Source organism: Rattus norvegicus, chromosome 4 (genome assembly GCF_036323735.1).
Source record: "Rattus norvegicus strain BN/NHsdMcwi chromosome 4, GRCr8, whole genome shotgun sequence".
In the NCBI taxonomy this organism is placed as follows: Eukaryota; Metazoa; Chordata; class Mammalia; order Rodentia; family Muridae; genus Rattus; species Rattus norvegicus.
Window position 1 is genome coordinate 176,824,048 of NC_086022.1, and position 17,734 is coordinate 176,841,781.

Sequence of the window (17,734 nt, forward strand, 5' to 3'; positions counted from 1 at the left end):
TCTGGAGTGTTATGTGGAGAAGTATTTAAAACTACATTTCAAAAAGACTTAAACAACAGTTGAGACACATTTTAGCAGCTACATTTAACCTGATGTAGTCATGTCTCAAAACACCATGGTGGATGAGGAAGGAGGCTAGAGTGACAGTTAAGCCACTTAAGAGTTATTGTTGATCTTACAGAGGTCCTGAGTTCTATTCCCAGAACCCACATGAAAACTCACAAATTTTGTAACTCTGATTTTAGGAAATCTGACACCCTCTTCTGACATAGCAGGCACCAACATCCACAGGGAACAGAGAGGGAGGGAGAGAGAGAGAGAGAGAGAGAGAGAGAGAGAGAGAGAGAGAGAGAGAGAGAGAATACATGTTATCCAATTGTGGAGAGCTTTGGGGGGCCACTTGGCAGGAATTTGACATTGGACCAGGAAAGGGAAGTAAGTTCAGGGAGGAATCTGGTTTCAGGCTAGAACAAAAAAGTAGGCTTCAGGCAAGACTATGACTTGGGGCTAGGATAGGGAAGTAGGCTCAGATATCTTGGTCATCCCGAGAAGCCCTTAGAAACAGTGATCCTGGAACTTTGGTTATTGTCTTGCTTGTTCCTTAACTGACCTCATTACTTCCATGTAATTAAAATGGTATAAAAGCAGATTGGGAAAAAAAATAAACCTGCCTCAGTCTCAGAACTGGCTGGGGTCACGCTACACTGCTGTCTAATTGTCTTTTACTTTTTAATCCTTGCTCCTGCCCTGGAGAACCTGTTGACTGACTGAGTGGTTTGGTCATCCAATTATTATTTTCATTTTGTGTATTCATTAAAAATTAATTTTATCTAGCAGTATGTGGTGATATATTTCCCAGTAGTAAATGAGTATTTTCACTTGTCATATGAAACCTTTATAACTTGTTACTCATCATAGAACCAAAAGATATTTTCTTACCCATATTGTCTGACTTATTGAATTAAAAAAAAGCCTATGCAAGCAAAATTTTAAAACCAATAGCATGGCTGAAATATGGTAGGGGAATGAAAAATTTTGAATCAGATTGTGGCATTTCACCCTCACCTCTGCTGCCTTTAGGTCTGCCACCATCTGTAAGTGGTGACAATTTGCTTAGCTGAGGATCAAAAGAGACATTGGAATAGCATTCCAGAGTATTCTCTCACACTCTGGGGACTGGACTGTCTAGATCAAATTCAGTGTGTTACCTGTATTCACAGACCCCATGTCTACATAAATGGTTGCACAGAAAGATCCCAACCAAATTGCAGCTATTGGGCCAGTTATCTTTCCAACTTCTAAAATCCCTGCAAGCAAACAAAGACAAGTCATAATGTAATCATATTTCTTCCACTTAGTTTATAGATCATCAAATCCAAAAGACTAGGCAAGTGCTCTACCAATGAGCTACATACCTTACTACCTCAGATATTCTTATACATTCAACATATACAGAAATTAAGCCTGGTATATATGTGGCATGCACACACACACACACACACACACACACACACACACACACACACACACACACTTGTTTTAATATAGGATGTTCCTCAGAACCCCATCTCTTACAGGCTTGTTTCCCAGGGGGCAACATGGAGTATGATGGAACACTTCCCCTTATTACATTTGCTTCCCAGTCAAAAGATGAATGGTTTTACCTCGTGTACATTTCCACCATAATAAGTTTCCTCATGACATCCCTCCAAACCACACAGTCCAGTGAAATAGACCCAAAGCCCTAAAGATGTGAGCCAAATGAATCCTTTTCTTTCACAAGCCATTAACTCAGATATTTATTAAAGTGAAAGGAAGATGGCTGACACAGACACTTCATTACTTGAAGCGACATTTCAAATTTTCTTTTATCCTGAATTAAATGCAAAGGCTGAACTACCACAGACAGTCCCCTCAAAGCCAGGATGTGAACAAGGTCCTTTGATGCTTCCAGAGCCATGTTTTCAGAGGTTCTCTGTGATGGTTAGCGTTCACTGTCAACTTGACACAGCCTAGAATTACCTGAGAGGAAAGTCTTAATGAAGTACTCTCCACACCGTGTCAACGTTGTTTTTGTTCCCTCAGATGTAGGGATGCAAGACTTTCTTTCTCATCACTCAATGGCTGGTTCAGTTCAGTTGTTATGCCTCTTTACGCCTCCTCAGGCTGACTTATTCAAACAAGCTTCTCTTGGCTTCTGATTGAATTACTCTCCCAGGCCTCAAACCAATTCAGGTAATATGTTCTTGTTGTTTGTGGTTTTTTTAATTAAATATTTTATTTATTTATGTCCTAAATGTTGACCATGATCCTGGTGTCCCCCCCCCACACGCAGAGTTTTTTGCCCTTCCCCTTCCCTTTTGCATCTGTGACCCCACAGCATCCTCCTACCTTGGGGCATGAAGTCTCTTCAGGATTAGGCACATCCTCTCCTACTGAGGCCAGACAAGGCAGCCCTCCTCTACATGTGTGCTGAGGGCCTCAAACCAGTCCTGGAAGCTTCCACTATCCCAGGTCACAGATTTCCTAGAGATTGCCCCCACCCTGCAGGGTCAGCAGCTGCAGATTTCCATTCATTCTCCTAGCTCTCTGGGCACCCTCTCCTGTGTCTCCTCACACTTTATCCTGCCCCCCTATTGCCCTCCCCCCACCCCTCTCACCAAGGTCTCTCCCTACCTCTGCCTTCCATGACTACTTTGTTCCCTCTTCTCTGCAGGATTTAAGCATCCTTGCTTAGGTCTTCCCATCCTGTTTAATTTCGTTAGGTCTGTGGGGCTGTATCACAGGTATTCTGTACTTTTTGGCTAATATCCACTTATCAATAAGTACATACCATGCATATCCTTTTGGGTAAGGGTTGGCTCACTCAGGATAATATTTTCTAGTTCCGTTCATTTGACTGCAAAATTCAGGATGTCCTCAGTTTTCATAGCTGACTAAAATTCCATTGTATAAATGAAATACATTCTCTGTATAAATTCTTTGATTCAGGGACATCGGGATTGCTTAAAGTTTCTGGTTGTTATGAATAAGGTTTTATGAACATAATAGAACATGTGTCCTTTGGTTGAAAGTCTATTTTATTAGATATTGTAATGGCTACTCCAGCTTGTTTCTTGGAACCGTTGGGTTGGAAATCATTTTTCCAGTCCTTCATGCTGAATTAGTATCTATCTTTGTTGCTGATGTATGTTTCTATACACAGCAGAATAATGGATCCTGTTTATACATCCAGTCCGTTCAGCCTGTGTCTTTTTATTGGTGAATTGAGTCCATTGATTTTAAGAGATATTAATGACCAATGATTGTTAGTTCCTGTTATTTTGCTGTTGGAGATGGTACTATGTGTGTATGATTTTCTTGGGTTTGTTGTGAGATGAACTTCTTGTGTTTTCTTTGGTATAGTTAACCCTCCTTGTGTTGGAGTTTTCTTTGTAGTATCCTCTGTGAGGCTGGATTAGTAAAAAGATACATTTTAAATTTGGTTTTGTCATGGAATATATTGGTTTATCCACCTATGATGATTGAGAGTTTTGCTGAGTATAGTAGTCTAGACTGGCTTCTGTGGTCTCTTGTGGTCTGAAAGACAATTTCCAGGATCTTCTAGCTTTTGGAGTCTCTGTTGGAAAGTTTGGTGTAATTCTGATAAGTTTGCCTTTGTTTCCTGGCCTTTTTCTCCTTGTAGCTTTTAATATTCTGTCTTTGTTCTATACATTTATTGTTTTGATTATTATATGGCTGGAGGATTTTCATTTTTGGTCCAACTTATTTACTGTTCTCTACTCTTCTTGTGCTTTTATGGCCATCTCTTTCTTTAGGTTAAGGAAGTTTTCTTCTATGATTTTGTTGAAGATGTTTTCTAGCCCTTTGAATTGGAAATCTTCACTCTTCTATTCCTATTTTTCTTATGTTTGATCTTTTCATTGTATCTCAAATTCCATGAGTAGTTTGGTTTAGGAACATTTTATACTTGCCATTTTCTTTAATTGATGTATCAATTTCCTTTATGCTACCTTCTACACTTGAGATTCTCTCTTCTCTCTCTTGTATTCTATTGGTGAGGCTTGTGTCTACAGTTCCTGTTCTCTTTACTGGGTTTTTCACCTCCAGGATTTCCTCTATTTTTGTTTCTTTATTGCTTCTGAGATGCCAAATCTTTTACATTCAGACTCCATTTTCGAGAACCTGACCTAAATTTTAACTCAGGTAAACTAACAGTCTGATACCTAGCATTAGTTTCCAAGTTGCCCCACAACAAAACTTGACCCTAGCTCCAGTTTCTAGGCTAATCCCCAACAAGTCCAGTGTCTCCAGGTTATTCCCCCCAACAAACCTATACCCCCAGGTTACAAGCCTAACCCCTGCCTTATGAACACCAATGCAGAGGGGAGCAGAAGTTAAGTTTATGTTATGACTCTCGGCACCAGCCAGTAATGTTAAAGACCACAGTAGCTTTCCATTTCTATGCTTGCACATTTACTCCCCAGATGCTGCTTACTATAAAGCCTTGCCCCGATAGACATTCAGGGCTTCCCTACCACCAAAACTGTCATGCATGACAGTGGTGTGTTGGGGCTGGGGGTTCAGGAAATAAGAGAGCTCTCCAAAAGTGAGAAGCAGCTTGATGAAGAAGCTTATCTGGACCTACCATTGAATTCCCCCATTGAGCGATCTTATGACCTGCAGTGTTGTAGTACTTTGCTTATCCTCAGGAAACCATAAAGCATCCAATCAATAATTGATTTCTATCCTCCTGATGATGACTCTCATACTTACCAATGTAAAAGGGAGAGTTTTCTGATTTGGCAAAGTCTTCTATGTAGGAAATACCCAAAGGCATGATGGGAGTTTCACCAATTCCACGTATAATGTTTCCTACCAGTACATATATCCACATTAATGATTTCATTTCTTTCACACACTCTGCATTAAAACAAGAGAAAACCACATGAGTATTTGATGGTCAGGTATGACTGACAATTAATAAATATTTATAAGCATATTTTATGTCAATGTTTCATTATAGCAAGTGAAAACAAAACTAGACCAATCACATAGAATGTATTATATTGCTAAATCTATCTTTCTAACTCATTTTTCCTTGTGGGACTAAATATATAATGTTGGTTGAGTAAGAAAGGATTCTTCATAAGTATATTCAAACTCAGAAGGAAGAATATCCTTGGTTATTAACATCTCCATTTGCTGAAGAGGGAAATAAATTGTGTTCATTTGTCTTACATGTCTACTAAACCCAGTGTCATAGTAAAACCCTTCATAAAAGAACATTCTGGGTCTGAGTCTCTGAACTGAAAGCAATGAGAAGCAGGAGTCAACCTGCTGGGTCTTGTGTTGGCTTTAAGGTCTGTGTTCGGTTCTCCATACACAAGAAGCTGTTTGAGGACAAGTTGCTTGTAGGTGAAATTGTTGTTTCATATTCGTATCTGTGGGGACACAGGAAAGGTTGACTGTGAGGAGTTGAATACAATAACATCTGCAGATTATTGAGTCCTGCTTCCCTAAAAACAGAGCATCCAGAGCCAGTAAAGACATTTCCACAGCAGTCAGTCTAATCATCATGAATCCTATGGTGTGGCCAGTATGAGGATGCAACATGGAAAACCCTTGCTGCAGAAGACTGATGAGGTGAGTTCAATGGCTGAAAACCACATGAAGCAGAAAGGTGAAAAGAGAAATGACCCCATTATATAGTCGTGTGATCTCCCCATGTGTACACACACACACATACACACACACAAACAAACATTGTATACCTCATAAATAAAAAAATAGATGATAGATATATAGAGAGATGATAGATATATGATAGAGAGATAGATGATTGATAGACAGACAGATAGATGATAGATAGATCGATAGATAGATAGATAGGTGATAGATAGATATGATAGAGAGATAGATAATAGATAGATAGAAGATAGATAGATAGATAGATGATAGATAGATAGATAGATGATAGATAGATAGATAGATAGATAGATAGATAGATAGATAGATAGACAGACAGACAGACAGACAGATACAGAAAACTGTATCATTAGGCTGAACATGTAGGTCTGGGGTTAAGTTCTAACGGTATACAAACTGGGTATGGTGTCCAGTGAATGTCACCAAAGACTTGAGAAATAGTAATAGGAAAATGAGAGTTTCAAGGCTACCGTCAGCTACACAGCAAGTTTGAGGTCAGCTTGGGCTTCATTAGAGCCTGTCTCAAAAACAAAACAAAACAAAAAAACCTAAATGAATGGAAGTAAAAAGCAAAAACAAACAAACAAAAATAAAACAACAAAATAAAACCCACGCACTTTCTTTCCACATACCTCACGAGTCTCTACATTCAGGAGACACAGCATTCACATTCTCAAATATCAACTCGCTGTGATTTCTAAATGACTATTTCCTAGAATTAATTGGTGTGAGCTAAAGAATTAAAGCAAGAAACAAAGAGACTCAATAAAGTAGAATCAAGAAGATAAAAGTTTTAGAGAGACACGAAGAACACGAAACACCTGCTTTGGGTTCTCTGAGCTGTGGGCCTATCCTTCCTTTCTGGGAATTCAAACACCTGTTCTTCCATGTGCTCATTAACTACAATGAAGAAAAATCCACATATCATAAGGAGAAGAGACAGAATCTACCATCAGGCAACACAGTCCCATGGGACGGAAAATACCAATAAACTGTGGTCATTTAACTTGAACAAATCACCAGGGATCGCTATCCTAGAAATAAAATGACAGGACGCAAGCACAGAGTAAAATGTGTCTGAACTTTCACTTGCCTTCAAAAATACCCAAGCACATAAAATAACCTTCATTTAGTTCATTATCACTTAAAATTCAATTGCTCATTCAAAGTCCATTTATTCCCCCAAATGATAATAAATGGCACTAAGAATCTTTCAAAAAAAAGGGGGGGGTATTTCCTTTCCTGAAAGATAAAGAGATCTAAATGTGGAGATGTAGCTCAAATAGTCACTGGTGCCTGACAAGCAACAATCCCAGGTTAGATCCTGAGCGCTCTGAGAACTCAATGAAACCAGACATGACACGGTAGGAAATGCCTGTAACCCCAGGATATGTAGGAAGAGGATCAGAAGTTCACGAATATCATTAACTACACAGTTAGTTCCCATCCACCAGAAGCTCCCTGAGGCTCCATTCAAAACAAATAAACACAAACAAACAAATAAATCTTGTGAGATACCAGATACCTCTATGGTTGAAGATGCTTGTGTGCAAGCCTGACAACACGGATTCCGCCTCAGGTCTCACAGAAGGGGTAGAGAGGATTGACTTCTGAGAGTTGTTGACTAACCTCACATGAAAGCACACACACACCATCACCACAACACCCACAGACAAAACAGCTAAAAAAGAGAATTTAAATGTAACAGATTAAAACTGTACTCAAGCGCAATACAATTTTGAAATTGGGTTGTGGATATTTGAAAGGCCATTGAATATGGAATTAAGGGAAACCTAACCATCAAGATGTTGGGCCCAACAGATGTTCCAGGACTCCCTTGAAAGCTGCAGGAAGAGAATCCCAATGCAGGGTCCATGTGAATACGCAAAACAGAATCTAAAGTGAAGGTTTAAGTGCACATACAGAACTTTTCATCCATCTCTTAAGTGGAAAGACTCAGAGGTATAAGAGGTTCCAAAAGGTACACTGAGACACAGAGGTTAAAAAGGAGGGTTATTAGATTTTTTTTAATTTTCCATAATAAAAGATGATATCCACATTCTTTCTGGCTGCTTGTGGATCTTTTTCCTCCACAACAAAAGCAGAGAATCCTTTCCAAGATTGCAAGTTGTACACACTTTGAAGAGAGCTCAAAATCACCCAGTCCCTGTTCAATCACCTGTTAACTCATCCTACTGAAAAAAACATCAGGGAAATGCAAATCAAAATGACTCTGAGATTCCATCTTAAGCCCATAAGAACAACTGAGATCAAAAACTCAAGCAACAGCACATGCTGGTGAGATTGTGAAGAAAAGGGAACAGTTCTCCATTGCTGGTGGGATAGCAAACTTGTACCACAACTGTGGAAATCAATCTGGAAGTGTCTTAGGAAATCAGAAATGGTTCTACCAGAGTAGCCAGCTATACCACTCCTAGGCGTATACCCAAAAGATGCCTCACCATACCACAAGGACACACGATCCTCTATGTTCACAGCAGCTTTATTTGTAATAGCCAGAAGCTGGAAACAATCCAGATGTCCCTTAACTAAAGAATGCATACAGACAATGGGGTCCATTTACATATTGGAATACTAATCAGCTAAATAAAAACAAGGACATCTGATTTTTGCAGGCAAATGGATAGGAACTAGAAAATACCATCCTGAGTGAGGTAACCCAAACTCAAAAGGACATGTATGGGATGCTCTCACTGATAAGTGGATATTTTCTGTAAAGTAAAGGATACCCATTCTACACTCCAGAGACCCAAAGAAGCTAAAAAGGAAAGATGGCCCAAGTGAGGATACTTGACTCTCATTTTAGAAAGAGGAATAAAGTAATCATAAGAGACAGATGGGTGGGAGCGGAGATGGGGAGGAGGTTGCAGGATAAGGTATGGGGAAAAGACAGGAGAGAATCCCAGAGGGCCAGGAGAATGAATAGAAATATGCAGAGGGGTGGGGTGGGAGTGGGGCCAACTTCTAGAAAGCCCTAGACACCAGGGATGTGAAAGGTCCCCAGGACCCAATGGGGTGACCTTAGCGGAAATGCCCAGGAGTGGAGAAATGGAACCTTAAGAGACTACCACCAGTAGATACACATGGCCCCCATTTGAGGCATGGATCCACTTACCCATCTTCAATTTTTGACCCAGAATTGTTCCTATTTAACAAAATCGCAGGGACAAAAATGGAGCAGAAACCAAAGGAAAGGACATCCAGAGACAGGCCTAACTTGGGATCTATCCCTTGCACAAGCACCAACCGGGACACTAATACTGATGCCATGTTGTGGTTGCAGACAGGACCCTAGTATGGCTGTCCTCTGAGAGGCTTTTCCAGAAGCTGACTGAGACAGCAGATTCTTAACACAGCCAACTATTGAACTTAGGTCGGGGACCCCCTCTGGAAAAACTAGGGGAAAGACTGAAGAAGCTGAAGGGGTTTGCAATCCCACAGAAAGAACAAGAGTATCAGCTAACCCAGATCCCTCTAACCTCCTAAGGACTAAGCCACCAACCAAAGAGCATACTCTAGGCCCTGCTACATAGGAAGCAGAGGATTCACTTGTCTGGGCTCAGTGGGAAAAGAGGCTTAATCCTATAGAAACTTGACGCCCCAGGGAAGGGAGCTGCTAGTGCTTGAGGTGGAAGTGGGTGGTTGGGGGAGCACCCTCTCAGAAGCAAAGGGGAAGGGGTAAAGGGAGAGGGGACCAGAAAGGGGAACAACATTTGGAATGGAAATAAATAAAATTATTAATAAAAGAAAAATAATTTGGACAGACAAGTTCAAAATAACTCAGGGGAAACTACAATCTAGGAGACGAAGCCAAGTTTAGGCGGTGAAGGAAAAGATGGAAGGCAGGAAGATGATGAGGTTCTAATTGAAGGAGGGAGCCATCTTCAGCTCCAGCCAGCAGCAGCACTGGGCAGCTTCGGCCACGTGCTTCTGGATTTATAATCAAAGACAAAAGGGAGGAGCTGTGGAATTTCCCTCTGTGACTAGAAGCAGCATTGCTCTCCCCAGAGAGGAAATTGTGAACCTCACGTCCTGTAGGTTAAATTGAATACTCACCGGCCCATGAGGAAATGAGGTAGTGAGATTATGAAGCATCCTAGGCCCATGACTGCACATCCAATGCCAATCATGATAGGTCTGTGCCGTTTCCGTCCAAAATAACTCACGAATATAATCAACAAGAGGTTTCCTGAAAGAGGGAATGAGAGTGCTTGCTGTGAAAGAGCATACCCCAAAACGGGGAGCCGTGTCTCTTGCTCCGATCGCAGGGTGGGGTGCCCCCAGGAATCACGAGGAGCCATTCTTGATGTAACAGCAAGAGGTAGCTTTATTAACGAGATCCCGGGTCTTAGCGGGATCCCGGGTCGACACGTATCCCACACAGGAGACAGAGGAATCGACCCCGAGCTTCCAAACTTGGGGGTTTTTATAGGGGAGGTAAGGGGCATTCGCGCGGTTACACATGATTGGTCAATTCAAAAGGTGCACGGTTACTTTCGGCGTGAAATGACATCAGCAAGGAGTATGTGTTATCTAGCAGCTCGGCAGGCAGGTAGGGTGGCTCATCTCACTCAGGGGGGTGAAGGAAGGGGAGGGTGTCCTTGGGGAAGGAAGGATGGTCAGTGTCCTTGGGGCTGATAGCTGGTTTGGCAAGTCCTATCTCTGGCTCTCCCTCAGGCACATCCGGCCCTGCACATCGGACTCTGACAATGAGCAACCTTTATGAAACTCTAGTTCTGCACATTCGGGCTCTGACAATGAGTAACCTTTATGAAACTCTAGTTCTACAGCTGCAGTAGCTCTCAGTCAACAGCCTCGCCAGCATTTAGACCCTAGGGCTCATTGTTCAACAACTACCTTAAGAACAGGGACTTGGGGCTTGGGGTGTTTGTGTATTGTTTTAAAATGTAAAGCAATTGGGATCCTGAAGGAAGGTTTTCTTATAGGCTGAAAAATCCTAAGTCTCTATTCAGGATTATCCTCCCCTCGGGTCACAAAAAAGAAAAGGGAGGTGAAAAGAACCAAATACATAAGTAAATTATCTACAAACTACATCATTTTAATTTGATGAAAATATTTATCCTGTTCATATTATACATAAAGAGAAAGATCAGAAAAATCCAACACTCCTCTTTGATGACTTAGCATACCTCTAAGTGATCTTAAATATTTGAAAGATATATGAAGACTTTGGATTTCTTCCCATGCTGTCTCTCCTTACACAGCTATCCAAGTAGAAGAGACGTTGCCATATTTTGAATTGTATGTGCCCCTTCTGTCTTCTTATTACAATCTATCTCTTTCACTGAGGTCATCGTGCAGAATGCAGTGTCCTAGGAGGCCTACTATTTGAACTCTTTGTGTATCTTTCTAGTTTATGGCTGTACCCCCTGAATGTATACCATCTTGTCTGAAATAACTGTTGTTCGGAGAGAAAAAAAAAAAGAACTCACCTTATGCTAAGTTCACCTCCTATATTGCCTTGCTGTGTTCCTCAAATAATAATATATGGAAAGGCATGGGGAGAGAAGTAAATTTTATCCATGCTAAGAAAAGGTTGCTTGCAAAACTGCCTAGGAAATGCCGACCAAACGCTGCCTTCACTGACCAATGTGAATTGCTTCCTCTCATATTTCTTTTCACTTAAGACTTCGCCTTAAGAATCTTAGAAAGGGGGTTGGGGATTTAGCTCAGTGGTAGAGCACTTGCCTAGGAAGCACAAGGCCCTGGGTTTGGTCCCCAGCTCTGGGAAAAAAAAAACTGAAACAAAAGAATCTTAGAAAGGACTGAAAGAGCTTGAATGGGCTTGAGACCCCATATGAACAACAATGCCAAGCAACCAGAGCTTCCAGGGACTAAGCCACTATCCAAAGACTATACATGGACTGACTCTGGGCTCCAACCTCATAGGTAGCAATGAATAGCCTAGTGAGAGCACCAGTGGAAGGGGAAGCCCTGGGTCCTGCTAAGACTGAACCCCCAGTGAACTTGATTGTTGGGAGGGAGGGTGGGAATGGGGGGAGGATGGGGAGGGGAACACACATACAGAAGGGGAGGGGGGGGGTTAGGGGGATGTTGGCTGTGAAACCTGGAAGGAGAATAACAATCAAAAAGTAAATAAATACTCAAGTTAATAAAGATGGAAAAAAATAAATAAAAATTTTAAAAAAAAGACTTTGCCTTAAGTCACATGTCACAGCCAGTGTTGCTATTAATAGTTACTATATTCTACTTTAGACAGAAATCTTTAACATTTAATATACAAGTAAGGTAGAACTAGATATTAATGTTCTTCACCTACTGCCTCCCGCCAGAGAAACAGAATCTTGTTGCCCTATGTGGCAATAGTTAGCTGCCATCATGAGGATATTTCATAAGTAGCTGCTTCACACCAAGCCAGGCGACTCAAGCAACAGGAAGAACCGTGCAGCCCAGTCACATTATGTAGTCTAATGCAGGAAAGGAAGAGAAAATATGTAAAATATATAAAAGTAAGTAAGTGTAAGAACTCACCTACCTCAAAGCTCCCATTGATAAGCCCAACTATAGATGTGGAAATATTGAATCGCCTCTCTATTTGTGTGAGCATGGAATTCATGTAAGTTGCTGATAGTGCTTTGGACGCATATGCCCATGTTAACGCCAACAGAAACACCTGGGAAGAAAGATGATTAAGAAAAAAGAAAACTTAGTTTTTTGCATATATACACTGGCAAATCAGTCTCCACCGTGTGATGGACTATTCTATCCAACTTAAACAGCCCTTAACACCCAAGCACCTTCAAACTGTAATCTCCTCTGTCTATGTCACTATGTCTGCGCTCTGGACACACAGTTAGAATGGGTGGCCAGCATTTGGTAAATGCTGTAGATAGTTAAGGCTTTGCCCTTTAATCAGTGCACCTTCCTCATACAGAAAGACATGCAGCTGTTCCATATAAGACTCTTGATGGATCTTCATGACTATACTGCAGGACAAGCGTTGTCTCCATTAAGGAAAGGAACGAAGAGAACAGAATTGTCCCAAGGCATTGCTTCTGCAGCAAGTCTACCGTGCTTTGTCTGCTGGAATAACAACTGGCTGTCCTTGGTCACTTCAACACTGTGTTCTCTTTTTCTGCCTTCTCAGGCACAACACGGGATACAATTGTCACAGCCAAGTGACCTATGGGTTTTGGTTTTGTTTTTTTTCCTCCTCCCTTATACGATATTCTCTAACACTTTCTCTAAGCAGTCAAATGGTGTTCATGTAATTGAACACCGGGGTGGAACATTGTGGATTCCCTCAGGTACAGGATAAACAATGTCTCTACGGAGATCGCTAACCAACTACCTCCTGTGACTAATTAACTCACTTCAAGTGATGTAGTGAACGAGATTTCTGTTTCTGTTAACTTATCTTCCAGACGCTAGTTGGTGGAAAATTTTATCATCCAATTTTCTGGAACTTCTGTACTGTCTCATCCGAAATTATATTCAGACATTATTATGTCATATTTTCATTTAATGCTTATAACTTTCCTGTCACAAGTATCAATTAACATAGATGAACCAAATCAGTTACAGGGAAAAAGAGAAAAGCTAATTTAGAGATGAGAGTACCAACTTTAGCATACCTCAAAAGTACTCTTTATCTGTAATATAGTAAAATTCCATCTCTAAACATTTCTCTTCTAAATTCTAATACTGTTTGCAAAGATGTTCCCTCTTCCCATCGTACATCATCCCTTTTGAGGACGCGACCGCCACTTTATAATTTTTACTTGAGTTTTGTAATTCAGATCCTTTATTTAAAACCAAGGTCTACCAAATTACAAAAATAATCAGACCCGGGAAGATCATTTACTTTCTTTGTATTTTGGAGAATCAAGATAAATAGTTAATGAGCCTGTTTAATTCTTTCTCTAAAGTACTTGGTTCTGTGCAGAAGTAAAAGAATCCAGTGGCCATGCACATTCAGGTCTCCTACTACATAACATCTGTATTCATGAAGCTAATCTACCCACTTTTTACCTCAGCACTCTAGAGTCTAAAGCAAACCCCTTTGAAGAAGTCTTTTCATGCTTCCTAAGGTCATTTTCTTTTTTCTCTTAAGTTCTTTCAACTTTTTTTTTGTATGTGTGTATATGTTTGTGTGGGATGAGTTCATGTGTGCATATGTACATGGGGAGAACAAAAGACAATTTCAGGTGTAATATCCCAAGAACTGGAGAGAGAGAGAGAGAGAGAGAGAGAGAGAGAGAGAGAGAGAGAGAGAGAGAGAGAGAGAGACTGACTCTCAACTGCCTGGAATTCATCCAGGAGGCAAGGCTGACTCATCAGTGAGCCCTATGTGCACATGTGGGGTCTGATGCCTCTCTGTTACGTAAATAAAAATCTAGTGCATGTGAGAAAAGTAAAATGAGCCTTGAATAGGCTGATGTAGAGGCAGAATCTTAGAGAGAAGTATTTAAGGGGTTCTTCAGAAACTAGGCCACAGCTCAAATTTCCTGGGTCAATGTGAGTTTATGTTTTGTGATGTAAAGCTGACTCTGGAGCTATAAAGAGAGTTGTTATCTCTAGAACACCAAAAACTACCAAACCAGCTAACAGTGTCTTCTTAACAAAGAATGACTTGCATTGTCCAAACTTGAAGAAAACGTTTGTCTGACCAGATCATAAAGTTATCTTTACATATTAATCAACATGGCGCTTTTATTAGGGTCCTGTTCCCTAGCTGTGGCCTCTGGCCTCCTGCCGAGAATCGCTCAAGACTGACCTCTGCCCTCAGGGTAAACTCCACCACTAAGTAATACACACCTAAAACGTTTTAAATCCTGTTCTTTTTTTTTTTTTTTAAAGGATGGGGGCTGCAATTGAAATGTAATGTTAATTTTAAAGTAGAAATTAAGAAGAAAATAAAAAACCTTTCCTTTTTATCCTGGATAAATAATCCTGGTTAGAGATCCCTAATTATAAAACCAATGTTCTTAAGTCAAGAAATTAACAACACATGGCATTTGTGTTGCAAAACCTCATGTAAGCTGAAACAATATTACAATGGTTTTCATTTCTTGTTTAAAAGACTCCCAGCCTGTATATGTATATATGTGTGTGTGTGTATGTGTGTGTGTGTGTGTGTGTGTGTGTGTGTGTGTGTGTGTGTGTGTCTAAATGATCCATACCTTTATCTTGGCAAAGCATCTGATCCCGTGGGTTCCAGCCCTTTTCTCAGGCTCTCCCATTTTGTTCTTCTGATTGGTTGAGGATGTCTCTGCTTTCGAAGCCTTCCCACCGTCTTTTTGTAAGAAGAGACAGTGGTTAAATTATTTGCTCAACCGTAACAAGTCATTTTTTTTTCATTTGTGATGTTCAATTTTCTTATGTTTTCATTTTCCTCTCACGCATTCCATCCCAACCAGTGTCCCTTCTCTGCAATCTTCCAAAGTCCTTGTCCCAACCCTTGCTTCTCCCCCAGACCAACTCCTCTTCATAACCCCCTCCCCAAAAAGATCCCAAGTGCTTGCCTCCCAGGGATATCAACAGAGCATGGAATAACAAGTTACAATGAAACTAGGCCCAAACCCTGGGATGAAGGCTAAAGAATTCAACTCAGTAGGGGAACGGTTGTTAAGTTATTAGAGCAGACAGTTAAATTATTTACTAAAGTGATATAAAGAGTGATTCTAAAAAAACAAAACAAAAATCACCTTAGGGGTAGGCTGTCTTATTCAGGGTTTCTCTGGCTATAATAAACTACTAGGACCAAGAGCAACTTCAAGGAAAAAAGAGGTTTTGAGTGTTTGGTTTTTCTTCCTTCCTTCCTTCCTTCCTTCCTTCCTTCCTTCCTTCCTTCTTTCCTTCTTTCCTTCTTTCCTTCTTTCCTTTCATCCTTTCTTCCTTCTTTCTTTTTCTTTTCTTTGTCTTTTCTTTCTTTATTTCCAGTTCTTAATATTACAGCCCAATTACAGCCCATTCCCTCTTTTCATATCAGTCATGCCCTTAAAAACCCCTCCCATGTTGTCCCTTCCACAGAGAAGGGGAAAACCCCATCGAGTAAAACCCTCACCCTGGGACATCTAGTCCCTGCAGGACTAAGTTCCTCCTCTCCCACTGAGGCAGGATCAAGCAGTCCGGATAAGGGAAGGGGATCCAATGGCAGACATCCCCGCTCCAATTGTTAGGGGACCCACATAAAGACCAAGTTGCACACATCTGCTTCAAATTTGTTTTGGGCCTAGGTCCAGTCCCTGCATGCTCTTTGGTTCCTGGTTTAGTCTCTGTGAGCCCCCATGGGCTCAGATCACTTGACTGAGTAGGTCTTCTTGTGATGTCCTTGACACCTTTGGCTGGCTCAATTGTTCCCCCGACTCTTTCACAAGGCTTTCCAAGTTCCACCCGATGTTGGCAATGGGTCCCTCCATCTTTTTCCATCCTATCCCACAGATCTGTGGCTATGAGAAGAGAACGTTTGGTTAAGTCTTGATCACTCATTAAAAGCAGTACAGGGGCTGGAGAGATGGCTCAGTGGTTAAGAGCACCGACTGCTCTTCCTGAGGTCCTGAGTTCAAATCCCAGCAACCACATGGTGGCTCACAACCATCTGTAATGAGATCTGATGCCCTCTTCTGGTGTGTCTGAAGGCAGCTACAGTGTACTCATATACAATAAAATAAAAATCTTAAAAAAAATAAATTTATAAAAGCAGTACAGATAGAAATCCCTCATTCTCCTGACAAAACAGAGGAGATCCTGGAAGCACTCAATCATATCCACTGGCTGTCCTGGAGAAACCCTGTCCACTTGCAGCATCTACAGCCAGCCCCTGGTATCCTCCGGGATATGATGCTGCCACATTTTCTCAGGTGAAATTGCCCTTCTCAGCCATATTTGTTCAGGCTGTTTGCTGCCGCACATAAGGAATTGCCTGTTAATGCTACCGGCTCCTTATTCTCCAAGTCTGGCATAGAGATTTTGCATAAAGCTACTTTGGCTCTCGAAAGAGCTAAAGGATTTGTTCCAGCCTTAATACTGGGAGTCACAGTCTTAATAGGTGTGATTCTAGTTTTTCCCTATCTACTACATCCTTGATTAAAGAGATTCACCCAGCACATCGTGTAGATCAATTATCTACAAAATGTGTCAGTAACATTCATGATCCAGGAGACTATTGACAGGGGACTCTAAAATAGGTTTAATGCTTTAGAGGAAGCAGTTCTATTTATGGGAAACCAAATTCAAAATATTAAGGTCAGGCTCTCAGTGCAATGCCATTGACTCTTCCGTTGGGTCTGTGTAACCCCCTTGGAGTATAATGCCTCTGAACATGACTCATCTAAAATGCAGTCTTATTTAAAGGGGCTTTGGAACATTCTAATTTGGCTTTGGATAGCAACTCCCTACCTCATAAGATCACGCATGTTAATAACTCTAGAGTGGGATCCACCTCTTTTGAGGAAGTGTCTGCAGACATTCGCCTCTGCTGTGCTTGAGTTCACTTCTTCATCTTCCTAAAGGGCCTTGCTGATAAATGGAGGACTGCAGTTAGTATATTCTTACTAATTCTTCCAGTCTTCCTCAAACAGGTCTTATGCTCAGTAACCACACTCATAGTCAATGTTTGCACTCTTGAATTAAAACACAAAGGGGAAGACGCCAAGTCCTGCGTGTCTGTGGATGGGATAGCGTGACATGGAATCCCAGTCCTGGAGAATATCCAGCAGGGAGTCTCCAGGAGTGCTGACAGCTGCTGTGAGCAGAGGACTTGTTTGTATAATAATGCACATATTCTACTTTATGTTCCTACTTTGGGAAATGTTCTCTCTGCCAAGGTAAATAGCTCCATGATAATTAGAAACAGAATGAGTCTTGGAGGTGAGAATGTGTCTAATGTTCCTCAGCCGAATGGTAAATGCTGTCACCTTCAGGACAGTCCTTAAAACTGTGAGAAAGAACTGTGGGGAAACACGAGTTCAAAAATAGTTAATTTCTCAACTATGTAAAATATAAGTATGCAGTATGAATT

At 41.0% G+C, this 17,734-nt stretch overlaps 1 protein-coding gene across 3 annotated transcripts in view; it reads right to left on the reverse strand.

Moving 5' to 3' along the window:
• The window catches only part of Slco1a6 (solute carrier organic anion transporter family, member 1a6), a 45,287-nt gene that overhangs the window by 21,023 nt on the left and 6,530 nt on the right, over positions 1-17,734 (reverse strand). The window contains exons 2-7 of one of the 3 annotated variants that reach the window (XM_063286766.1): positions 14,895-15,007; positions 12,244-12,385; positions 9,787-9,919; positions 5,338-5,444; positions 4,777-4,923; positions 1,209-1,307 (exon numbers count right to left, since the gene is read on the reverse strand). In XM_063286766.1, coding sequence (XP_063142836.1) covers positions 1,209-1,307; positions 4,777-4,923; positions 5,338-5,444; positions 9,787-9,919; positions 12,244-12,385; positions 14,895-15,007 — 741 coding nt within the window. Of the gene's footprint in view, positions 1-1,208; positions 1,308-4,776; positions 4,924-5,337; positions 5,445-9,786; positions 9,920-12,243; positions 12,386-12,633; positions 12,820-14,894; positions 15,008-17,734 lie in introns of those variants that run through there. The other 2 variants (NM_130736.1, XM_063286767.1) reach the window with 2 other exon arrangements.